This window comes from Anastrepha obliqua, chromosome 4 (assembly GCF_027943255.1).
Source record: "Anastrepha obliqua isolate idAnaObli1 chromosome 4, idAnaObli1_1.0, whole genome shotgun sequence".
In the NCBI taxonomy this organism is placed as follows: domain Eukaryota; kingdom Metazoa; phylum Arthropoda; class Insecta; order Diptera; family Tephritidae; genus Anastrepha; species Anastrepha obliqua.
The window spans coordinates 91,270,820-91,297,369 of NC_072895.1; the positions used below are offsets into that span (position 1 = coordinate 91,270,820).

A 26,550-nucleotide genomic window follows, 5' to 3' on the forward strand; every position below is an offset into this window, starting at 1 on the left:
GTCTAGTATTAGACAACCAATAATGTACTGAATTTTTTGATAATAAATGAATTAAAAGTTCTGTGTTAGTAAATACATCAACATAAAAAAAGAAAATTAGCAAGAAAGCTTATTAGAAAAATTAACAAAAATATTTGGATGTTTGATGGTAGTAGCATCTTGGATATGCTGCGTGCAAGCTTTGCGAAATCGGCTGTACCTATGGGCTTTCGCACACGAACCAAATCATCGTTTTGACGTCCATTTGTGAAGATATTTTTTTGATGTCATGTTGCGTTTCGTCACTTTATTTCAAATAAATTATTGCAAAAGCGTTAATCATATTTGATGCTTGTCAACTAGAAATCTGCAGTATTAAGGCAGACAAGCCATGGGGCGCATAAAAGTCTAAGCAAAGATTGTTACAATACAAAATATATTTTTTTTTTATTTATTTAGTAAGTGATAAAATTCAAAAACAAAATTCTATGATTAATTTTGAGCCACAGCGTAATATAATATTTTGAAGTACCTTTCAGTAAAATTTTTAATATAAATAGTTTTCGATCACCTCTGAGCTATTAATTTTGTGCCACCTTTTAAAATAAAAATAAAATTTGTTTACTATAATATAAATGTTAAATTACATGTGCATTGCCGCGCGAGAAAAAAAAACCAAAAATCAACGCGATTTTTAAACACTTGAAACTTGCTCTTTAATGTACAAAAATTGAATGATCCATAAAACTAACCCGAAATTTTGATGAAAATTCGCCCATACTGTGATTCATATGATTTTTGTTGCGATATTTTATTTTTATAAAAAAAAGTAAAAGTGCAAAATAAATAAATAACACAGGCCTGCAAAATCTCGCTTTTTTACAGCTTCTAAAACAGCTATGGGTGTTTCCTGAAGGTTTTTTATGCTGAAAACGAATATGACCTTCAAAATGCTCGAGCACGTCAGCATTTTTGGCAATTTGAGGTTAAATAGTCAAAAAATGCAGATTTTGGCCATTTTTTTAATTTTTTTTTTTTGAGCAAGTTTTTTTTTAATTTTCCACAACAGCATCGCAAAGTACTACTCTTTAGCTTTAAGGTCCTTTTTTAAAATATTTTTACGATTAATATAAAAAAAGTTATTCTATTTTGAATTGCAGACTTTTAGATATGCAAATTCAACCTTTCTAACTCTCTAACGGCCCTGTAAAGGGCGAATTCAAAATAGTATAACTTTTTTATATTAATCGCAAAAATATTTTTAAAAATGGATTTTAAAGCTGAAAACTAGTACTTTGCGACGCCGTTATGGAAAATTCAAAAAAAAAATTTAAAAAAATGGCCAAAATCTGCATTTTTTGACTATTTAACCTCAAATTGCCAAAAATTCTGACGTGCTGGAGCATTTTCAAGATCATATTCGTTTTCAGCATAAAAAAACCTTCAAGAAACATATGGGTGTTTTAGAAACTGTGCCTCGCAGGACTGTGAAATATATCCGATACATTTTGGTACATAAACTTTATTTTTACTTAATTGCAAAATGTGAAAAATTGATGGGTGATATAACTTTTTAATAATTTTTTTCGTAATCAGGACACCAAATTACAAAGTAATTATATTAGTTAAAATTATCGAAAAAGTTTTTTGGTTGTTGGCCTGTGTAATTAGTCAAAACTCATCAATATGTGCCCTGTTTAGAAAGGAAAGCAGAACTATCGTAGGTAAACTGGCAGGCCACAATTTGTTAGCGGCACATGCATGCAAGATGGGAATTGCAAACAATGATAGCTGCAGATTTAGCAATAAACTAGAGGAGAGGGAAACTCTCGAACTCGTTCTATGTTCTTGTCCTGCATTAGCTAGAGCCCGAATGAAATGTTTAGGAGGTTAGAATGTCTCTAGGGGTTAGAGCTTCAGAGCTTACTTAGATTCGCAATAGACGCGAGCTTATTACAAGAAGCCTCCTACAAGTAAACGTTTGGGGTCAAACTCCATCTGGTACCAGTAAAGACCAATAGGTATATGTGATGGTTTTCAGCCAGCCAGGTCAACCTAACCTATCAATATGTGGTGTAGAATTTCTTTTGACGCTGACTGCAAGAGCTGCATTTCCATTTTTAAGTGCTTAAAAAACATCAAAACAAATAATGTGATATTGAAATTTGGAAGCATTCTCAGTAGCATCTCTGCACCACTTTTAGCGTTTTAAAGGGGCCTTAGCATCATAAACATTTAAATATATTTTATATTTACTACACAGAAGCTCTGTTGTTGATCCTTTTCAAAATTAAATTTTTTGATTGTCGTGTAAGAATTTATCCTACTTCCTCAATTTCAGTGATTTTCGCACAACTTGGTATTTTTTCCTCTTTTTCCACTTAACAAAAAGATATCATTAAAGTAGTTGCATAATTTACTGGATTTAACTATCGTAGCGGCGAAATAATATGAGAATTTTATGAAGTTTTTTCAGTGAGTCAATAAATACAAATTCTGAAAAAGGTGCATTATCGTATACGTATCTGATACAATTTTACAATACAATTTTTTAAGAAATTTTTCAGAAAATTGCTGTAGTTTTTTTAATGAAGCCGTTTTTCGAAGGCCTTGAAAAATATCGCTACTGAGAATGCTTCCAAATTTCAATGAGTTTGCGCTGTAAGCTGTAGTGAATAATTGAAGAGTGAAAGAAGTTGCGGTAGAATTAGCCGACGAACATTTCAGAAGTCTGTTTTATTCGGTAGAAGGCCTGCCAAAAAGCCACTTTTGAACTTAGAGAAGCGTAAAAAGTGTTTGAAATGAGTAACAAAGTGTACAATTTAGGTATTATACGACTTCATAAAGATAGTATCATATTATCTAATGAAGCCAACTTCAATTTACTTTAATCCGAAGGATGGCGTACATCAGACGAGTGCTGGTTGTAGAATATGCATAGAAGAAGCCGGTTGCTGCTGTTCATAAAGCATCCCACTTTTGATATACTATATGTATACAAATGCTACTAAGTGACAGTGCTTGAGCGGATCTAAGTTTGATTCATTCCAGTAGCGTAGAACCGACTGTCGGCAGAACATTTAAAGCATTAGTAAATGAAACCGCTTTTGGAAAGCTCACTAATTTCATCAATAGAAAAGTTATTTTCTCAAGCAGATTATATTATTTTTCAAGATGATCATGAGCTTTCAAGAAAAGAGAAAATTAAGGAGATTTGAATGGTTTCTCAAATATCGCTACTTTGGTAGCGGCGCAGAAGAGCTATTAAATTTTGAAAAAAAAAGAGTACTTTATTTTCAATATAGCCATTTTGAAATTTTTACGACCCCCTTTGGACTTCCAAGTACCTTATAAATATAAGTATATTATTTTCCAAACCAAAAAACCAAATAATCGAAAAACTGCTTGCATTTTGCTCATTTTTTTTAATGATGTTTTACTCAAACGCATCTGCCTTTTACAAAAATTATATCTGCTTTCTACAAAAACTATGTCATTATGTTCCCAAATTAAGCCTGCAATAAGCAAAGAACGCCAATAAAGGATCCTTTGAAAATGTCGGGCAAAGTCAGGAGGAAGGTACTATGGGCGCGTAACGAGATTATGTTTAGTTAGTTAGCATCTTTTGGAAGAAGTTTCAGCCAGATCAGACTATTTTTTGGGTTTGGCATTCATTTGAATCGAGTAAGTCGAATGATTCTCCTTTTCCATGACAACAACGCACCAGCTCACGCCTCAGCAGTTATGGACGTAAAGTAAATGGAAATAGGATTTTATCCTCGACCTGGAGTCGGTGCACATCCACTCTTTCCTCCAAACTGTTCTCCCTCGTATACCTAGGACTACTATTTGCTTCCCAATTTGGAAAAATGGCTGAAGAGAAAAAGATTTTATTCAAAGGTGGAGGGAATTGCCGAAACGAATGACCATTCTTCAAACTTGGACAAATCTTATTATTCGGAAGGCTTCAACAAACTAGAAGGATCCTAAAGAAGGTTTCTCCCAAAAAAATTAAGTAGCTTTTATTTTTTATTTAGAGTTTTTATCTTTCAAAAAGTAAAAAAAAAAAACTCTTCAGGGATTTTAATACCTCTCTTAAAAATTAATTAAATATTACCACTAAACTCCATACAAGATCGCTTTCGTTTGAGTTGTTCATATTTGTATATCCTCCACTGTATCTTCCTTCAATATGTGCGAACAGGTATTTTGAAATAGAAAGCTACTACTTTTTCCATCATCACAATAAATACCATGTAGTATAAGTAATGGAAATATTGCTTAACACACTTCCTTTGAGATAACTTCGAGGCATAAATACGAGTACGTCTAGCAAATTATTGAAGAATTAATTTAATTGCATAGTCAGCAGAAAGAAATATCGATTCAATTAACTTTACTGCTACTGCTTCTACTTTTGCTTCAACTTCAGATTTAACTTCATAGCTTTCGCTTCACAGCTTTGCTGCTGTTCTAATCAGATGTTGATATGTACATAAAAGAGTCCAAAGGTATTGAGTGACTATAATGAATGCTTGTATATACTTATGTGCGTATGCATGTACACATTCATACCTAGCAGGTGACAGTAATTGAAAGCGACACTTGACACAAAGCACTAACCAATGAAAGAAAACTTTTTCATCCGAATGTGGATATGAGGGTGCTGCTACAAAAACTGGAATGAATGGAAAATTGCAATAAAATAAAAAGTGGGGATGCGACTAACTATATTTCTATTAGTGGTATTTATTTGTTGGAAATTATTGAATTCATTATATGTAATATAATAATTTATAAAGTGGTAAATAATTGTAATAAAATGCTACTGGAAAGAAATAAGAGGTAACAAAAATTTTTTAATTTTTAAAAATTGCTCAAATAGCTGTATCTCAGCTAAAAAAGCTCGTACCGGAGTTTTAAAAAAAGAAACTACAAGTTTTTTTTCTTTTTTCTTTCATGACTACATTTTTTGACTAAGCCTCTGCATGGATCGAATAAGTAAACTGCTTATCCACTTTTATTTATTTTTTGTATACTTCGATGCGACCACTTTGCGCAGCTGTTATCGCATTTTAAGGCAAACAGTGTCCGAGTTTATGAAACAAAAAGAAAGTATTTTCTCTGAAAACTTAAAATTTTTCTTTTTCAAAAAGCAAAGTTTTCTCTGAAAATTAAAAAAAAAAAATTTTTTGCAAAGGAACTTTTTTATTTGAAAACTAAAAAAAAATTGTTTTGAAAAAGAAAATTCATAAAATTCCTGAATTGAGACAGAAACTTTTTTTGGAAAAAAAAAATTTCTCTGAAAATTTAAAAAAATTTCGTTTTTAAAAAAGAAAATTTTTCTTAGGAATCTAAAAAACAATTTTGTTTTTGAAAAAGGAAACTTTCCTCTGAAAACTTAAAAAAAAACTGGTTTTGGAAAAGAAACATTTTATTGGAAAACTAAAAACAAATTAGTTTTGAAAAAGCAAAGTCATGAAACAAAAACTCCTGATTTAAGAGAGAAACTTTGTTTTGGAAAAGAAAATTTTTATCTGAAAACTTAAAAAAAAATTGTTTTTAAAAATGAAAATTTTTCTTTGGAAATTGAAAACCAAAATTATTTTTGAAAAATAAAATTTTTCTCTGAAAACTTAAAAAAAAGTTGTTTTTGCAAAAGAAAATTCATAACTTTTTATTTGAAAACTGAACAAAATTTTTTTTGAAAAAGAAAATACAAAAAACAAAAATTCCTGAATTGAGAAAGAAACTTTGTTTTGGAAAAGAAAATTTTTCTCTGAAAACTTAAAAAAACATGTTTCTAAAAATGAAAATTTTCTTTGGAAATTGAAAACCAAAATTATTTTTGAAAAATAAAATTTTTCTCTGAAAATTTAAAAAAAGTTGTTTTTGAAAAAGAAAATTTTTATTTGAAAACTAAAAGCCAATTGTTTTTGAAAAAGAAAATTCATAAAACAAAAATTTCGGAATTGAGAGAGAAATTTTTATTTGAATTAGTTGTCAGATTTTTTTTTAAAGAAAATACATAAAACAAATATTCCTGAATTGGGAAGCAAACTTTTTGTTTGAAAAAGAAAAATTTTCTCTGAAAACATGAAAAAATTGCTTTTAAAAATAAAAATTTTTCTTTGGAAACTGAAAACCAAAATTATTTTTGAAAAAAAAATTTTTCCACTGAAAACTAACAAAAAAACTGTTTTTGATAAAGAAAATTTGTATTTGAAAACTAAAACTAATTGTTTTTGAAAAAGAAAATTCATAAAATAAAAAATTCTGAATTGAGAAAGAAAATTTATATATGAAAAGTTAAAAAAATTTGGTGTTTTCTTTGGAGACTAAACACCAAAATTGCTTTTGAAAAAGAAATTTTTTTCGAAAAACTTAAATAAAAATTTGTTTTTAAAAAAGAAATTTTTTCTCTTGAAACTCAAAAAAAATTTTCAAATTGAAAGATAAAAAATTAAAAAAAAAAAACGGGAACAGCTACAGCACACACAAGAAAACAATTATAGCCCTCTTTAGTGTTACCCAATGCGCACTACGGGCATCTTTTCATCAAAAGATCTCAAAACTAGAAACTTAAACCTTCAAATTTTTTTTTCTACTCACCTTCAATGACTTCTCGGTCATCTAGAAAACGGTTGGTTTAGATGGTTTACTAAAAATATGCGCTCCTTTCAACAAGTCATAAGCTTCAATAATGATTTTTTTTTTTAATTTCATCTGAAATTTCACAGCAATTCGCTCTTAGCCCAGTTTTCCAACTAAGTATACAAATTCACTGTGTTTTAGTATTTATAAATATATAATAATTTGTGTTTATAGATATTCTGAAAGTATGCCTATCATGCAAAAGTAAACTCATATTTTTTTACGGCCTACTACATTTTTCATGTTCAAAATGTTTTGAAAAGGTAGAAAAAATGGTTACAACAAATGTCGGAGCGAAATGAAAGACTAACACAAATGCAGTAAAAATACAAGAGATATATTTTCATAGAACATTTCAATCCATTAGCTTCCACCTAAAAGGTTTAGTTTGACCCCTAATTCGAGAAATCCCACGAAAACCAAATTTGGGAAGTCGCTAGGGGATTGAAATATTGTAGAAAATTATTTGCGAAAATTTTACTAGTTGTAAATTCGCTTGAGAAGCTAAATTGATGCCACTTAAAACACCTATGAGAGCAAGCATTCTCATTGTAATAATGGTCGAAATATCCGGATACAAATAATAGCAATAAATGAATTTAATTTGTTGTTTTATTGTTAAACTCGACTTGAGTTCACAAAATGAAAGTACAAAAACCAGAAACAAGCAATGAAACTGAAGCCATAACAGTATCACAAATTCAATTGAAAAATAAATTAAATCTGTAAAGATCAAGAGAACAATTGAATTTCTGAATAGCTAAACCTATTCCGAAATGAAACTCTGTAAAAATTTGCTTTTCAATATTAATTTCAATAAATACAAACATACATGTCTACATACCAATCTATTCAAAATTACACGCATTCATAAATCCACAGTATCCAATCTCTCCATTTCCATTAATCTTCAACCACACAAATCCCAAATGATTTATGCAACCGCTCAACAGGAACAAAGGTGAGTAGAAACAAAAGGACAACAAAAAAATTTCATCTAAATTATGCACATGCGGCACCACAAGATTTAAACATACACAAACAAAAATTTTGCAAATAGCAATTCGTAGGAAAATCTGCAAAAACCTACAAAATCTATAAATGCCGGTAAATAAACAGAGAAAATAAAAGCGATTTGCGTTAGAAACAAAAACTCAAACGCAAGCTTCGGAAGAAAGCAAAAACAATGAGATGAGTAATTGTGAAATGCAGGTGTCCTTGTTGGCATACACAAATACACGCAAGCTTGCTGTGATTACGCTGGTGTGCAGGTGTAATTGCGCTTATGGCTGCACGAACAAAGCAAGCGCTTCGAAATGTACGATATGTACGTGTGTATGTGTGGACATTTATGTATGTGAATGCGCAAATCCCACATGAAACGAGTAAACGAAAGTTGTCATAAAATATCTGCAGATAACGTTAAGGTGTTTGCTTCTTCTTTCTCTTCTTACTAAATATTTTCTTCATTAAATTTGGTTTTTCTATTTCTCTTTTCCATCGTTAGGGTTGCGTTGCCGTGCTGAGCTTAACATGGATCATCAGTCTGACGGTGTTTGGTTTTCTGGTGCTGCCAAAAGGTGAGAGAAAATTACAACAAAAGAGAATAGAGAAAAGTAAAAAAGAAAAAAAGAAAAAACAAAAAACAAATATATTTTTATTCGACAAAATTTGATATCTAAAGGATTTTGCGATTATCTGAAGACTCATAAAGCAGTAGTAAGTCTTTTCATATACACATATAAAGGGTGGTTAAATTTCAAGGGCCGGTGTTGATTTGGAATAAAATATAATTTTTATAGGAAATTATTATAATTTTTCTTTATTATGATAATACTGGTATACCTCAATTACGTGCAAAGCAAAATATCGGTCAAGTGGCCGTCGCGACTTCAGCAGCACACTTCCATCCGATGGTCCAAATTTTCGATGACGCTCAGGCATAATTGAGGTTCTATGCGGTTAATGTGCCGAATTATCTCATACTTTAGCTCCTGAATTGTTGCTGACTTATCGACGCACACCTTTTCTTTCAAATAATCCCAAAGAAAGAAGTCCAACTGTGTCAAATTGACATCGCCGCGCCGTGAGATTATTCGCCCATCAAATTTTTCGCGCAAAAGAACCATTGTTTCGTTAGCTGTGTGACAAGTGGCACCGTCCTGTTGAAACCACATACCATATCTTCCAATTCGGGCCATAAAAAGATCGTTATCATCTCACGATACCGAACACTATTCTCAGTAACTGCCTGACCGGCCTCATTTTGGAAAAAATACGGCCCAATGATGCCGCCGACCCATAAACCAAACCAAACAGTCACTCTTTGGCAATTCTGCTTATTGACGAATCCACTTAGGTGAAAATGTGCCTCATCACTGAAGATGATTTTCCTCGAAATTTGCCCGTTTTCATAATAAGCCTGAATAACTTTAACGCATTGCTCGATTGCGTGTCTTTCAATGATTCAAATTGAGTTAGTCTGAAATTGAAAAATGTCAAATGAAATGCAGAAAAACACTTGACGTTTAGGTGTGATTCACACCCTTTATTTGTATATTTTCTGACGTACACATGCATACTTATGTATAATAAGGGTCATGGGTCAACTTAGTCTCAATTATTTTGATTAGAGATAGTTTGGTCAAAATAATAATTATTTTTCTTAACTTAAGGGGTTATATACCTACAGTGAGAAGGCCGAAAAAAAGCGAATTTTCCAGAATTTTTCCTGAAAAAACTTTTACATTTATTGATCTTAAAATTTGGTCACATATTACGCTATCTTTTAACTATATTTTAAGACTTGGTATTAGTAAAAATATTTATTTGGAAAGGAGCTACAGCGGATCTCCAGGAGCTCCTCCCAAAAAAGATGAAATTAAGAAACCAAACAGATTTCGTTAAAGTAATATTAAATGTATCCATGTGTAAAAGTCACTTGAGAGTGGTCAGGACGATTCTTCTGCATTTGAACCATATGCTCACAATGTCCGGGATTAGCCCACGTATCCTTTGGGTAGCTCCCGAACACCCGTTCAGGTGTGAGCCAACGTGAGAAGGCGAAGCATTCCAGGATACCTGGTGGTGCGCTGGGTTTGGGACCCGCCGCATAAAACACAAACATAGCCTCGGATGAGAACTACCTTTCCTAATGACGACCCCTGCAAACGAAATAAGGAATATGATTTGAGGGCATGCCCTTGGAATGTCCGGTCTCTTAATGGGGAAGGTGCCTCTGCCCGGCTGCTTGAAGTGCTCGTGAGAGTAAAGGCTGGCATCACTGCCATTCAAGAAATGCGATGGACGGGGCAAGGCACGAAAAACATAGGACCTTGCGATGTCTACTACAGCTGCCATGTAAAGGAGCGCAAATTCGGTGTCGGATTTGTTGTGGGAGAGAGACTTCATCGCCAAGTACTGCCGTTCACTCCGGTAGACGAGCGTCTCGCAATAATCCACATCAAAGCGCGATTTTTTAACATCTCGCTAATTTGCGCCCACGTCCCGACGGAAGAGAAGGACGATGCGACCAAAGAATCCTTCTATGAGCGCTTGGAACGTTTCTATGAGCACTGCCCCCGCCACGACATAAAAATCGTGCTTGGGAACTTCAACGCCAAGAGGCAAAGAGGCAATTTTTGGTCCTACAGTCGGAAAATTCAGCCTGCATAACGAAACATCCGGTAAGGGACAGAGGCTGATCGACTTCGGCGGGGTCCGAAACATGGTAGTCTGCAGCACCAGACTCCAAGATACACCAAGCTACCTGGCTGTCTCCTGGTCGAAAAACGTGAAACCAGATCGATCATGTTGTGATAGATGGAAGACACGCTTCTAGTGTATTAGATGTACGTACGATCCGAGGACCCAACATTGACTCGGATCACTACCTTTTTGCAGCCAAACTGCGCACATATCTCTGTGCAGCAAAAAACGTGCATCTACCAACGCAAAGAATGTTCGACATCGAAAAGCTGCATTTACAACAGACAGCCAGAAGATTCGCCGCTCGACTCTCACTCCTGCTCTCAGAGAGCACTGCCCAACAAACCGGCATGCACGAACAATGGAGCAACATTTCTCGTTCCCTACGTACCGCCGCCGAAGAAGAAATCGGATTCCGGCGAGCACGAAAACACAGTTGGTAGGGGGCGCAACGCGAACCATGTGGGATCGCTATAGAGAGCTAAAAAAGGAAGAGAGACGTAAGTATTATCCGAAAGAAGAAACGAGAGGCCGAAATACGTGAGTGCGAGGTGCTTGAGATGCTGGCCAACAGGAACAACACCCGAAAATTCTACCAGAAAGTTCGGTGGCTTACAGAAGGTTTTAAGACCGGGGCGGTTTCCTGTAAAAACAACACATTTCAGAGAAATTAACTAAATTTCACAAGCTAATATCTTGGTAATCAACAGAAAATCTTCCAATCTAATCTTCGAAACCAAACACGCGCCGCACCGTGTAAGAGCTCTTTACAAAGCTGACAAAAATAATTTAAATTGAATTACATGATGCGAAATTCACTTCATTGGCTTATTTGAAGCCTTCTGCGAAAGCAGAATGTTAATTGCAAATTGTTAATATTTATAAATGAAATCTGCTCAAGAATCCCTAGACCAAAACCATTCATTTACACTCATACTCCACGCATTAATTTACTTATACATTATTTTTTTCCAATTTAGATATCTATGCAACATTTCAAAACCTCTAAGTTTTATCCAAAGCACACGGCTTTCAAAAAGCCTGCTCATTATCGCAATTGCTTCCCAATCTCGCACTTACAAAAGTAATCTCATTATTTCCTTTGCACTTTCCAGGCTATTACTTCAACAATACCGGCCTCATGGCCTGTGAACCGTTCTACAGCAAGCCCTCATATCGTATATTAGCCACCTGCGCACTCTACTTCCCCACCACCATGGTGCTAATGTACTGCTACGGCTCGAGTTTTCATATGAGCCGTTTCCGGTTAAATGATCCAACAATGCCACTAACAGCCGCGGCACATCATCCGCATCTCGGACATCCGCCGCACATGTTACACCAATCGATGCATGGCCATCATATGCATCATGGTGGTATTGGTGGTGGTGGTGTTGGCGGTGGTGTAAGTCATCATGGAGTACCGGCGGGGACCACAACGCTGCCAAATACGCCAGTAATGAATCTCAGCATGGCGATGAGTATGGGCCTAGGTATGGGGGGCATGAGTGGCATGGGCGGTGTGGGCGGCATGGGTGGCGGTAGCGGAGGTTTCGGTAGCGCTAGTGGTGGTGGTGGTGGTGTTGGTGGCAATGGCAATGGCGGTGGAGCAAGTGGAGGTGGTCCAACGAATAATGTCACAAAGAAGGTGAGTGGAAATTCGAGTGATTAGTAAGTTAAGCGAAGTGTGGAGAAGCTGAAGGATGTTGGCTGGTTCGATGTGTGTGTGAATGTGCGTACAAGCAGAGCTGCATTTTGTATAAATGTACAGTTCGTTAGTTGGTTAACTGACCGCAATTAAAACCTGTGCTCAAAGCAACAAAGCGTCCGATTCAGTGGCTAGGCGAATGTTTGTTAATTTGTCTGCCGTTTGTATGCATTCGCGTGTGCCGCATGTACAGGGTTGGCCATATTAAACTGACCCATGTGATTATTAAAAAAATATGGAAAAAGAAACATTTTTTTGTGTTTCATTGTGAAAAACATTTAATTTAGTTCAAGGAGATTCGTTTACATCACTTTTTGAATATAATATCGCGCAAGTGGTCGCCCTTAGCGCGTATTTGGATATGTACAGGGTTGGCCATATTAAACTGACCCATGTGATTATTAAAAAAATATGGAAAAAGAAACATTTTTTTGTGTTTCATTGTGAAAAACATTTAATTTAGTTCAAGGAGATTCGTTTACATCACTTTTTGAATATGATATCGCGCAAGTGGTCGCCCTTAGCTCGTATAGCGTAATGTGCCCGTTTTTCGGCGTTTTCCATAGTTTTGGCTAGCGTCTCGGCCGATATGGCGGCTATTTCCCGTCGGATATTGGCCTTAAGTGCGCCTAGTGTCTTTGGCTTGTTGACGTAAACCTTAGATTTCAAATTACAGTAAAAAGTTATAGGGTTACTCAATGGGTCAGTTTAATATGGCCAACCCTGTATATAGTCTACTTCTGGGCACTTCTACAAGCACTCGTTTAACTTGACGCTCACGCGTGTGCAGTATAAATTGTGGTAACCATTTCGAGAGTGCATAGCTAAGCGCACAGATACATAGAATTTGACTATAGATGAGTTGGTGTGCACTTGCATATGATTGTGTATGTGCATCTATATATGCGTGTATGTGTGTGTTGCTCGTTAGCAAGCTTTTTCACTTGCTAATTGAATGACCAACTTATGGACTCACAATTGCAACAAACAAATTCAGAGCTCGCAATCTTTTCTGGAGCTACCGTGGCTCCTATTGAACAGCTAATTTGCTGAGCCAGCTCTGCTTATCTACCTTCCTTTCTTCTTATTTGCTTTTGTAATTATAATGTCTTTTTCTTTTTTTTACTCTTTCTTTCTTTTTTGTTTTGCTTTCATTCTAATCGTTTCCTTTTCCTAGATTGTGCCCATACAGGAAAAGCATTCAGCCGGCAACACTTCACGCTCCATGGCTGCCATTTCGTTAGGTTTCATTGTTATGGTCACACCTTGGACGATACAGGAGATTGTCACTGCCTGCACGGGCTCGAAGGTGAGTGAAATTGATTAAATATTAATTGGCTGCGGCGGCAAGAGCAGCCAGCCAGCCGCACCACTATAATAAATTTTTGTATTTAATTAATTTTTCCATAATCCCATCCACACATGCACACTTAATGGATATACAAATAATTACATTTGTACTGATTTTTTTTGATTTGGTATCCCATTCGCTAGCTTCAGGTTTAATTATGAACTCACTATGAATAAATTAAGCATAAAATGTAATACAAAGAAACGAATATAATTAGTAAAATAAATATTTCGGAGTATTTTTCTTTTATGCTAACATATGGAACGGTATTAAATAGCATATTTATTTTCCCGTTAGTTGTCGCTGAAGCCGAGATATTAAAAAAAAAAAACTAAATTAAATAATTAAAATTTTTTTTTAAGATTTAAAAAATTTTTTTCCTACACTCATAGAATTAATCTTGGCAAAATTTTATTTAAAACAACAAATTTTTTTTTTATATAAAAATATTTTTTCCTAGACTTAATTCTATGGGTCTTAACAAAATGTTATTTAAAATTTTTTTTTTATTTAGAATTGTATACAAAGAACAGAAAATTTAATTTTAAAACCATTTTCTCCTAGACTCATAGAATAAGTCTGTACAAAATTGTATTTTAAACATTTTTTTATCATTTAAATTTAAAAACTTAATTCAAATATTAAAAAAAAAAATTAATTTATTATTTAAGTTTTATTTTAAAATATATATTTTAAGTAAATATATTTACAAATTTACAAATTTATACCCAATCACTATAGGGTGGCTGAATCATCCAATTTTGTTGTTGAATAACTTTTTTACTAAATAAAAAAAGTATTTTAAGTGAGGGAAATCTTTATTTTGATCTTCACGCTCTCCATTGCTTATCTGCTTGTAAATATACTGCGGCTGTTTAGTCCGGAAGGGTCAACTAAGACGTATGACGCCATTTGCAAAAATTATAAAGCTTCCTGTGGGGTGATTAATTTTGTGCCACCATATATACACAATTTATGAGATTTAAAAGAAAAACTTGTTCCCATCTAATAGACTTGAATAGTTACGAAAAGTTATACTCGTATACAGCCAATTCCGAACGCATCAAATCGATTTCAAATTAGCAGTCGTGCAATAGATAAAAATAAAAAAACATATAAAAAAATAAATAAATGGCGTGTTCACTTTTGTTAAGTATTTGGCCGAGGTGCTCCAATTTATGTTGTGCGTCTTTATCTTTTTCCTTAAACGGCAGATATTTTTTATGAGGAGCTTTTTCATGGCAGAAATACACTCGACGTTTGACATTGCCTGCCGAGGGTAAAATATACAAACAGACGATATGAAATTTCAATGCATATTATTTGTTGTAGATTAAAAGTGTAATAAAAGAATTCATATCATCATCCTCTAGACTTATTGTCAATTAAATCGAATGAATTATATCACCTCAGATGGGTTAGTCCCATTTTCCAATCTCACGCTTGACATGAATTACGAAATGTTGGGCCAAATATTGTTGTTGTTCTTTTGTTGAAGTGTTTGAGTATTTCTATTGAAATAATCCTAATTAGAGACTAGCATCGTTTTACTACCACTGTTCTTGTGTGATGTGTTGTTGTTTTTTTTTTCTTCTTTTTCTTGAGTCAGATCCGTTTCATGATATCCAGGTATAATAGCAGACTTTTTATCTCTATGTCTCAGATTGCATTAATTTGATGTGGTGCATCTCTTAACGAGGTGGCGGAATATTTTCCGCATACCAGGGAATTGTAAGGCAGACAAATTAGAGAGAGAGAGACACTACCACTCGCCGACCTCTTGATATGGATATTGAAGGTATACCCTTCTCAACACACAAACTGCGAGGCACAAATAGCATTAACACTTCGCCAATACGAGATGGAGTGGGTAGTGTGACATGTAATCGGTCAAGCAAACAGGATGTTGCTTTGATCACAAGCAAAGCTAGTCCGACATGCTTAAAAATTGGTTATTGCGGATGCTGCAAGATTAAGGAGGAGGAAGAGTATATCAGTCATCTTCTCTGTCTCTTTCCTGCGTGGCCTGCCGCTAAGTTTAGATATTTTCTCATAGTTTTTGATTGATACGAATGACTTTAGCGATATAAGCGTCAGCAAGTTCCATGGGTTTCCACTTAAAAAAAAGTGGTTTAACGAGGAGTAGCAGATAAACTGCTGCTACGGTATCACAATGGAGCGGCAACGGTCTAACTGAGTTGGTCTGAAGACGAAAGTCATTTCTACCGATCTATTTACCCACTACAGATGATAACTAAAATGTTTCTAAATATCTCGACTGCTGCACCATTTAGCCCTGAGCTTATAATTTATGTTGAGACCAGACTGGGATCCGAGAAACAAACTATTTTTTTTTTACGAGTAAATTCATGTAGTAAGATCTTTTGGGCGGTTTTTGAGCCATTCACAAGCACTGAAAACTGCAAAAATTTTATTTTTAAAGACTTCAAAAACTTAACTAAAACTAAGTTTAGAAAACGAATTGAATAAAGCCAACTCAGCACGCTAAATAGTCTTTGTTTGGTTAAGCGACTTTCACGTCATATCCTTTCCGCCAGTAAGTAGCGGGTAAGCAAGCAAGTTGCTTCTTTGTTTATCACATCATTCGCCGAGCAGATCGCTGCATCTAAGAAAAATTTTATGAATTGATAAATTTTATTTTTTTACTGCGTAAATCTCACAAGACATACCAAATGCATCAACATGAGGCATCATATTCTACCCCTATGAGCAAGACCCGTTACAAGAGTCCACAAGGCTTAATAAATTTATTTAAAAATGTCTTTAGCTGCATCACACCAGTGTACGCTAACAAAGCTTTGGAGCTATCAAACTCAAATATTGTAACTAAAGCCGTAAGCGAGCTCATCCAGCAGCTCAGGTAAAACTACCTCAATACTCGCTACCGCCACGTTCCCTAAGTTGAGCGCAGTTTCAAAACCGTACACGTTTGAGGAATATTTGTTCAATATTTGCTTATTTTTCCTTTTATTTTTCAAATTGAGGTTTTTTCTCCATTTCCCTGATTTTTCACCAAGTTTTGCTCAACATTTTTCATTTTTTTTTTTTCCTCATAATTTTCTATTTTATCGTTATTTCACTCACATTCCATCAAAAACCTTTAACCCCACTTTGTGCTGCACACAAATTTTTTTCTAAGCGCCTTAATGGGTTTATTGCTTGCTTTACTGCTAAAAGTGCACTCTACTTCTTTTGCTTTGTTTGTGTGCCGCTTTTTCAAATTCTCTCTTGTATATGGCTTTTGAGAAATATGTTCTTTTGCTCACCCACAGCTGCCCCCGTTTCTGGATTTTCTGGTAACTTGGACCGCTTTAAGCAACAGTTTGTGGAATCCTTTTATGTACTGGCTTCTTAATTCGGATTTTCGACGTTTGAGCAGACATTTGATGCCGAATAGGGTAAGTAAAAGCATTTGTATGGTCTGCACATACACACACACCATATTTGCAAATGGGAAATTAAAGCTAAAGTTGGAAAAATATGCTGCATTTTTATGTGTGCGCATTTAGCTCGAAAAATAGGAAGATGAGTTCAAATAATATGCGAAAATATGAAAAGCAATTAATAATTTAGAGAGTAGAAACGAAAATGAAACATTACAAATAAGGTTTGTAGAATCTCATAGTGCTTGGAAGCAATTAAATAACGAGGAGCTTGATTCAAATAAATAAATAAATTTGATTGATGATTTTTATTAATCGACACACCGTTTAACTAAAAGCAGAGAAAATGGAACACTTCAACTAAAATTAAAAAAAAGTGGACGACCAAAAAATTACCAGTGACTTCACGTACGGCGCAGAAATTAATTAATTAAAGCGAACCCTTATCTTGAAATTATTCGCTCATCAAAAGTTCGCCCCAAATAAAATACATATAAATAAAATAACAAAGGAAGTAAATAAAAATAAAATAAAATAAATTCAATGATGGTTGCGCAAAAAGTTATACGATAACTACTCCGCCTTATTGGATCCATTTAGCATTTATTAGCATTATTGGGTGATTAGTACGAGGATCGCTACTGCGTTCCTGCGATAGTACGTTAAGGGGTTACATACGTCTAGCAGCGCCAAAAATGCCCTAAGAACTGTTTTTGAAAGGGATAACACTAGAAATATATATAAAAATTGTTTATTAGTACTTAAACTTTATAAAAAATTTATTATAATTTTTTTTACAAAAAATAGTATATAAAAAATCACGTAATCCAAAGCACAATGAAAAAAGTTGATCCACGGTCTGCATCATTTCACCTTGAAATGTTGATGAATCTCTAACCCTTTCCAATATTTAAAAAAAAAACCGCATCAAAAAGCATTAAAAACTGTATCAGTTATCATACAGACCGTGCCGAAAAAAAAATTACATTTTCTACCATAACTTTATACCCATGAGGAATTTTTACAATCGACTTCCACAGAAATATGCCTAAAACTATAAAGAATAATAATCTGTAAAAAAATCGATATTTAGAAAATTCTGGACGTATGTAACCCCTTAAAGGAACAGCCCAAAGACTGTCTCAGCAGTATTTCCCTAACTTTTATAGGAAATGTTTATAATGTGGCAGCAAGGTGATACCATGCATTCAATTAGATTAGATTAGATTTGTGGGTGGTTGGACAAGTCCAAGCACTCAGTCAGGAGACCATTGTACTACACCCGGATATATTTCAGTGGAAAGATATAAGAAAGAGATAAGAAAGATAAAAAGTGGATGGTAAGACGGATAAATTAGGTTGAGATCACTCTTCCACAAATATCTTGGATTCATTGATGAATTTTAAGAGATCCGGAAGAGGAAGTGTATGAGCAACCCAATATCCGGAGTCTGATTCTAGAAAACGCAGAATAGCTACAGGAAAAATGCTTTGCAGTGTCGTCATTTTCAAGACAGGATAGGCATATCGAACTGTCTACGACCCCTATGGCAGCCATATGCTGACCACAGACGTTGTGCCCCGTGATTGCACCCACCAGTACTCTCAGGTCCTTTCTGCTGAGTTTTAGGAGAAAAGTCGTTATTTTCCTGTTTGGTTCTTTCACAAAGCACTTGGCTACTCTGCACGAGTTTAACTCAGATCAAGGTCCTCTATGGGCAGACCTCATGAAGTCATCAATCCCTAGTTGAATCAATGCAGAATTGACACCTAGAAAAGATTCAGGGCCTAGTGGCATACTTGCAGAGCCTTCATTAGCCAGTTTATCAGCTAATTCGATCACTGCAATTACACAATGTCCAGGCACCCAAATAAGACTAGCATTGTTGTGTTTTGCAACACTTTTCAGTTTTGTCTTACATTCACCGACTAACTTCGAGGAGCAGCGTGGGTTAGAAAGGGTAGCTTGACTGTCACTACAAATTCCAATACAGCTGCCCCGCCACTTTTTCTCAATTAGCCAGTACGCCACATTTAAGATGACATAGACTTCCATAAGGAATACCGTGCCAACTGTCCTGTGGCATAGGAGTACTTAGTGTCTTCGTCTAAGTACCATCACTGTTTTGGATCCGTCGGTGTAGAAAGTGTGCTGATATCCCATTAAGAGGTTCTCTGGACTTAACCATTGATCTCTATCTGGGATCAAAACATCATACTTCCTACCGAAGCTTTCTTCATTTCCCCAGACTCTGTTTAACTTGAGCCTATACGCCGCCTTCATTGCTTCCTTTCGAATTTGAAGATCTAGAGGTTGCAAGTTCAGAATGGCATTAAGGGCATCAGCAGATGTCGTACTCATGGCACCTGTGATACTCAAGCACACACTTCTCTTTAGTCTGTTTAGAGATTTTACTCTGGAATTAACCATTGTAGCCTTCCATCATATTACAGAGGCGTATGTAATAATGGGTCTAATCAGGGTGATATACATCCAAATATACATCCATTGTCAAAGGTTCTCTTACACTTAACACTTATACCATCCATACTCATATATTAAATTATAAGAATTTCCATTTCCTAACCTCTAGCGCCGTAACAAGTCAAAGGTGGCGCTTCACTACAACAATATTTTGCACTTATTGATTTGCTGGACATATTCGAGTATAACTCGAAAAGTTATGGGTATCCCCTTAAGAAATCACATACGACTGGTCAATGGCGGTTTGAATCTTTCTTTAAATCGATACTTGCACGCCGTATGGTAAGTTGCGCTGTCTTTATGGAACCAAATGTCGCGATGTATAGCTGATTAATTTTTAGAAACAAAAAATTCAGTCAGCTTGACTCAATAGCGCTCGTCATTCACCATAACAGCAGCTGATTTCTCACTTCAAAAGATATAAGGACCGATGATGCAGCCAGTACTCTATGAACTGCGCGAATATATTTATTTATTTTTTTTTTTTTTCCAAAGTAAATTTTCGTTGTTCTGGCGTTAAACGATTCATGGTGGCTTGCCAAACCACACTGAACAGAAATGGCATTCTTAGCCCTCAACGCTTAGTTATCGATATCGGTAGTTCTTATGCAGCTAAACAAAACACCCTTTCCTTAAAACAAAAAAAAATCTGTCAAAAGTTTTTGTGATCCTTTTAAACATTTAAAAAATTTTTTTTGTTAAAAATGTATGAGAATTTTTTTTAAGCATTTACTTATATAAGTTTAAAGTATTGACGGAATATACAAATGTATTTTTTGTATTATATAATACAAACAATTTTTCTGAAAACCTTGAAAAAAAAATGATTTATTCTAAAAACTAAAAAAAAAATCATAAAAATGTTAAAGGGAGCCGAAGGTATTTCTTTTAAAAAAACTATATACCAACATAAAATTAATTCAAATTCAATTCGAATTTGGATAAAACAAAACTTAAAAAAAATTAAAAAAAAACTTCTTTGTTTTTTTAGGTTTTTTTTTAATTTTTTGAAGTTTTTATCCAAATTTTAAGCTATACCTTGCTTTTATTGCATGAATTATAGTTAAATTTAAAAAAAATAGTGGCGTGTTTATAATTTTACAACGGGATGTAAGGGGCAATTATATGAGTCGATGATGATTGTTGGGATTAGAAATCGATTGTTTTGATAATTGGAGATGCGATATAAGCTCCCGACATTTATTTATCAGCATTGAATAAATCTTAAAATTATGAATTTGGAGAGTAAAAACTAAAAATTGTCTATATTAACATTATATACTCAATTTTAACTCCCAAAACAGTGGCGCTGTAGTCTTCATCATTTAGTATTTCAAACAAATACAAAGGCAAATCCTGTCACAATTCCAAAACACACATCAGATACCTTTGTAAACACAATGGGATTTCCGATCATTAAGGTAGTAAAATATTCATTTTTTATAGATATTTTTCGGAATTTTTTTTTTTTAGAAAATAAGATACGCTCGTTTTGATTTTATAGTATGTTATTATTGGCATCAAATAGTATGCAAAGCATTTTTTTTTTACTTATTTTTTTGTAGTAGTGTGGCACCAAAGTAAGCGTCTTAAAAAAAAGGTAGGTGGGTTGTCAAAAGGATTTTGTTTCTTCAGGACATCTGAAAGGAAAAAGTTAAACTGATTAGTATTAGAATTAGTATTAGTATTCATTTAGGCAGGTGGCACAATGGGAAAATTTTCGTAAAAAATAACAAAATGGCGGACTTTTGAAAAAAGGTATGTTTTTCAGACTGTAGTATAGAAAGTTAGGGCTGAAAAGAAACGAAAGTAGCAAAACGATCGCATTATATTTTCTAAAAACAAATTCCTAAAAAATACATATAAATACCTACTACCTTAAATGCGATTTTTTTTCTTTTTGCTAGCGTAGCTAAGAATTTTTTTGGGAAAATAACAGGCATACAAATAAAATAGTAAATGTAATTGATTCAAAATCCTTTTTTATTTGGACCAACCTGCATATGTTGGCCTTGACTTCAGCTTATTTATTTATTTGTTTTATTATTTATTTTTAATTTATTTGTTTTTATTTTTTTTAGTTATTTATTTACTTATTTATTTATTTGTTAGTTATGCATTTATTTGCTTATTTGTTTAGTCATTTTTTATTAATTTATTTCTTTATTTACTCATTCATTTAGTTATTTACTTATTTCTTTATTTATTTTTTAATTCATTAACATATTATTTTTGTAGTTATTTATTTATCTGGTTTTTAGTTATTCGTATGCTATTTGCTTATTTATTTAGTTATTTTTTTATTAATTTGTTTCTTTATTTATTCATTCATTTATTTACTTATTTATTTATTGGTTGGTTGGTTGGTTTAAGGGTGCCCCGCATCGGAGTGCCACATAGACCGCAAGTTGGGTCCGTTGTGTTGCCATAGAGCTCATTATATTGTATGATTTCCCCACCTAACCGGGATTTTTATTATAGATTTTGGTCAAAGATATTAATTCGTTTCGAGAATTTGATGAGAGATTCGATTTTCAGGTCCGAGAGTACTGAAAGATTGTCAATTGTTGGAGAGCCTAGAAGAGCGAGTCGACTTCTGGCTAGACCGGGACAACTGCACAGCAAATTCCTGCTCGATACTTCCTCATCTTCGTCCTCGCAGTATCTGCACAGGTCGTTTTGAAGAACCCCGAGCCGACGTGCGTGAGTGCCCAAAAGGCAGTGGCCGGTGATAAGAGATATTATATGCCTTAGTTCGTATTTCGAAAGACTTATAAGGGTTTTTGTCTGTTTCAGATGGTAGGATGGCCAGATTTGTATGGTCGTAACGCAAGTATATAGTTTCCACTCGCCACCTCCGATCAGCAATGCTGTGAAATTATCGATCAATGATCATTTTACATGTTGAGAGCGGAATGTGGATTGTGGGTAAGTTACTAATATTTGATTGCGCAGCTCCAGCTCTCGCGAGCTCATCAGCTTTGCAGTTACCTTCGAATCTACTGTGGTCCGGTATCCAGATAACTCGGACAGAATTCTGAACACTTATCTCGTTAAGAGATAAGAGACAGGATCGAACCACATCTGAGTGGGTATAAGAGGCGCTGAGTGCTCGAACGGCCGCTTGACTGTCAGTGAAAAAGCGGATATCCTCTAGTGATATTCTCTTTTCTAAGAGAGTTTTCGCAGCATACCAGATAGCGCATACTTCCGCTTGGAATACGCTACAGTAGTCGGGTAATCTAAATGATAGATTGATGTGAGGGGAATTGGAAAAGATTCCAAATCCCTCTTTGCCGTCTTGTTTTGAACCATCTGTATATATAATCAGAGAGCCGAATGGCCAAGATAATTACTTATTCCATTTCGATATAGCATTCATGCGTGTCGCTGCTTTCGCTGCAAACTCTTTGCCAGTCAAATCGATAGGCAACAAGTGACGTATTTAGAGCTATTTATTTATTTCTTTAATTATTTATTTATTGATTTATTTATTTATTTGTTATCTTACAGTTATTTATTTATTTACTTATATAGTATTAGTAGTATTCAGCATGGGATATAAATAAAAATAATAACATATTTCAATTTTAAATTTAAAGCTGTCCCTAAAATATGCTATGAAATGCACCACATAAATTCATCATCCTTCAGCCACTCAGAAGCTTAAATGCCTTTCTATCGTAACCCTTTACTGTTTTGCCTAAAAGGCGTCAAAAGACACAGCTATGAGGCAGCTAGAAGATTAATATGTGTCAAAGAAATTATCTTCATATTTCACGTAAATGCAAGCAACATATTTTCTACCTCAAATGTAAGATACCTGTGGTTTCAAATGTGTCGTTTTATGCCCTTCACTGCCTTAAGAAAAATGTAGATCTTTACTTTGAAAACGGCCTATGGCAGATAGTATTCCTTGATCTCTATTTCAATTTTCCGATATAAGAGCCTTATTATTTTCATTTCGTTCTTGTACTACATAGCCATCAATTAAGGTATTATTCTGTATTCACTCCGAAACTACTTAAATTAATTTGAGAACCGTACGTCATTGTCCCGCCTCTGATGGTAATTAACTAATTGTACTTGCATATATCGTATAAAATGTTGCAAATTGAAACAGCAATGATTCATCAGTATCAGTGTCATCATGCAACGAGAGATACGAACAGATTTATGTTAATAAATAAATGGTAATTTTAATAAATTATACTGGCTATTCAACTGCAGCCGACAGTTAATCCGGATAACAAAATTTGTAGGAAATTATTCAACAATCCAACAGCATTGACAAACTGATTTACCAACGATAATTTTTGGTGTCGTTGTTCGGCAATGTGTCGATAAAACCAGATTATAAATGCAAATGTATTCAAAATAATAATAAATTACATTCAACTGCGCAAAATTAACCAACAGCTGGCCTAGACAAAGGATAAGCAGAAGTTGGTGGGTTTAAAGGAGAGAGGGGGAGGAAATTAAATAATATATTTTGAAATTACGAAAATTTAAGTAAAATATATTTATATACTAGATAAATATGATTTATAAAAATATACAATAGCAGCCTACAAAAGGAGTAAAAGCAGCCCACAGTGCGCCAATGTGGGTGCTGCAAATTAAATATTTATCGCCATATTTACTTTGCCGTGAAAAGGCGCAATAAATCAAAGGGTTCCGCTATCATTAATAAACTCAAATCGAGCAGCGCTTAATTTATGCTTGATTGGGTTAGTGGATAAATAAATATGTGGGTGTATGGAGGCGGATATACAAGGGTGGAGCGAAAAGTTACCAAAATGAAGAAGTAGAAAACTGTGAAATTAAATAAGGGTCGAAATTAAATTAAAAAAAAATTATTTAAAATTAAAAATTAAAAACAAATTATTTCAAATTAAATTTTTGTAACTAAATTACTTAAATTGAATTAAAACAAATAATTTTTCTGTTTTTAATTTTTTTTTTAGTTTTGTAATATACAAAATTTGAAACTTTGAAATTAAAAAAAAATATTTCCAATTAAACATTTTTTTGACGTGATAACCTCTTATAATTCGATTTAATAGACTGCACGCACGAAAAAATGTGTCGTTACCTTGCTCATTAGTGTTACCTTGCCCATTGCCGTTACCTTGAATGAACTGCAAGCGAAAGCGCGGAGCGAACGAGAAAGCAAACGAACGGCAACGTTTGACATCTTGCTCTCTCCTACTTAAGTGAGCGTATATGTGTATGTATATGCGCATATGTACATATATAAAATCACGTATTTGTATTTGCATATACCTTCTTATTGATTATTATTCATTTGATTTACTTGAAGAATTTAAAATAAAACCAAGTTTGTTAATAATACCTGTTGTTTTAATGTTATTATTATTTTTTGACGTGATAACGTCTTATAATTCTATGTAGCCGGCTGCACGCACCAAAAAATGCGTCGTTATCTTGCTCATGCGTCGTTACCTTGCTTGAACAGCATGTTATGTTATGTTATGATATGTTTTGTTATGTTATGTTATGTTATGTTATGTTATGTTATGTTATGTTATGTTATGTTATGTTATGTTATGTTATGTTATGTTATGTTATGTTATGTTATGTTATGTTATGTTATGTTATGTTATGTTATGTTATGTTATGTTATGTTATGTTATGTTATGTTATGTTATGTTATGTTATGTTATGTTATGTTATGTTATGTTATGTTATGTTATGTTATGTTATGTTATGTTATGTTATGTTATGTTATGTTATGTTATGTTATGTTATGTTATGTTATGTTATGTTATGTTATGTTATGTTATGTTATGTTATGTTATGTTATGTTTTGTTATGTTATGTTATGTTGTGTTATGTTATGTTATGTTATGTTATGTTATGTTATGTTATGTTATGTTATGTTATGTTATGTTATGTTATGTTATGTTATGTTATGTTATGTTATGTTATGTTATGTTATGTTAAGTTATGTTATGTTATGTTATGTTATGTTATGTTATGTTATGTTATGTTATGTTATGTTATGTTATGTTAAAGTATATTATGTTATGTTAATGTTAACTCATTCTCTATATCCATACAAAATATCTATCGAACAAATAAAATTAAAATTTTCTTTTGTAAAATGCAACCATTCAATCAGTATTTATTGATATATTATATATTTTCTTATGACGTTGTCACGTTAAACTATCGTCAGTAAACCGACTTTACAGACAACCTCTTTTTGTTTTAATTCTTTTTAATTTTTTTTTTAATTTTGTACAAAATTTGAAACGTTGTTGAACTCGCTTGAGCGGTTAGCGCGCCAATTAAGAAGAAGAAGAAGTTCCATAATAACCCTGCTCAGCTGATATGGCTCCGTACGATTTTTTTCGTTCTCCAAAACTTCAATTACTTCTTCGAGACACGCGTTTTGAGCCGGTAGAAGTTGTGGAAGGAAATTTAAGCTAAGCATTGAAGTTGATTCCGGAATTGCGTTTGAAATAAAATTTGAAGATTGGGCTATTTGAGAGCAGAAGTTTATTATTTCGAAAAGAGCCTGCTTAGAAGATGACACAATAAGCTTGGATGAATAATAAATACTAGACTTATGGTTTATGGGTTTTATTGACAAATTTCTTATATTTTTTTAGCAAAAATACTCTAAGTTCATCAAAAGTTTTCTCTTTAAAATACACCAATAAGATGACTTGTGAGTCCGAAAAAACTGTTCAAGTACGACATCACCTTTCGAGCTAATTGTGGTGCCTTGATCTTCTAAGGAAGTGCTGCACCTACTTGTTGCACCGCATATACTTGTACTACGACACAACTTCTTGATGATAAAATTAATATTCATAAAAATACAGTTTTTTATTCCATACTTAAAATTAAAATTAATATTCATAAAAATACAGTTTTTTATTCCATACTTATTTCCGCTACCAAGATTCAAAAACCTGCGTGAGCACTCCCAAGTGGTATGAGCATTCTAGCTAAAATATTTAGCCAAAATAATCATGGTGGGGATTCTAAATGATTGTGGGTGATACTGCAATTATTTTTTCTATTAGTGTCCTCTTCAAACGAACATCTTCCAGCACAAGTTTTTCGCATATTTTTCAATTCATCATCTCCAACGGGGGGGCTAAGCGATGCTAGGCATCAACTGATTTTTCAGCTTGATGGAGAAATCCAAAACTACTTATAAATGATTGTTTCTCCTGAGCATCCCTTTCAAGAGTACCTAATGATATTTCTCTTTGCTTAGTGAAGA

General features: G+C 33.8%; 1 protein-coding gene across 1 annotated transcript in view; it reads left to right on the top strand.

The window, feature by feature from the left end:
* Positions 1 to 26,550, top strand: part of LOC129245004 (uncharacterized) — a 99,181-nt gene that overhangs the window by 63,698 nt on the left and 8,933 nt on the right. Inside the window, exons 4-7 of the mRNA XM_054882944.1 lie at positions 8,141 to 8,213; positions 11,457 to 11,989; positions 13,227 to 13,358; positions 16,694 to 16,819. Of these exons, the coding sequence (XP_054738919.1) occupies positions 8,141 to 8,213; positions 11,457 to 11,989; positions 13,227 to 13,358; positions 16,694 to 16,819 (864 nt within the window). The remainder of the gene's footprint in view (positions 1 to 8,140; positions 8,214 to 11,456; positions 11,990 to 13,226; positions 13,359 to 16,693; positions 16,820 to 26,550) is intronic.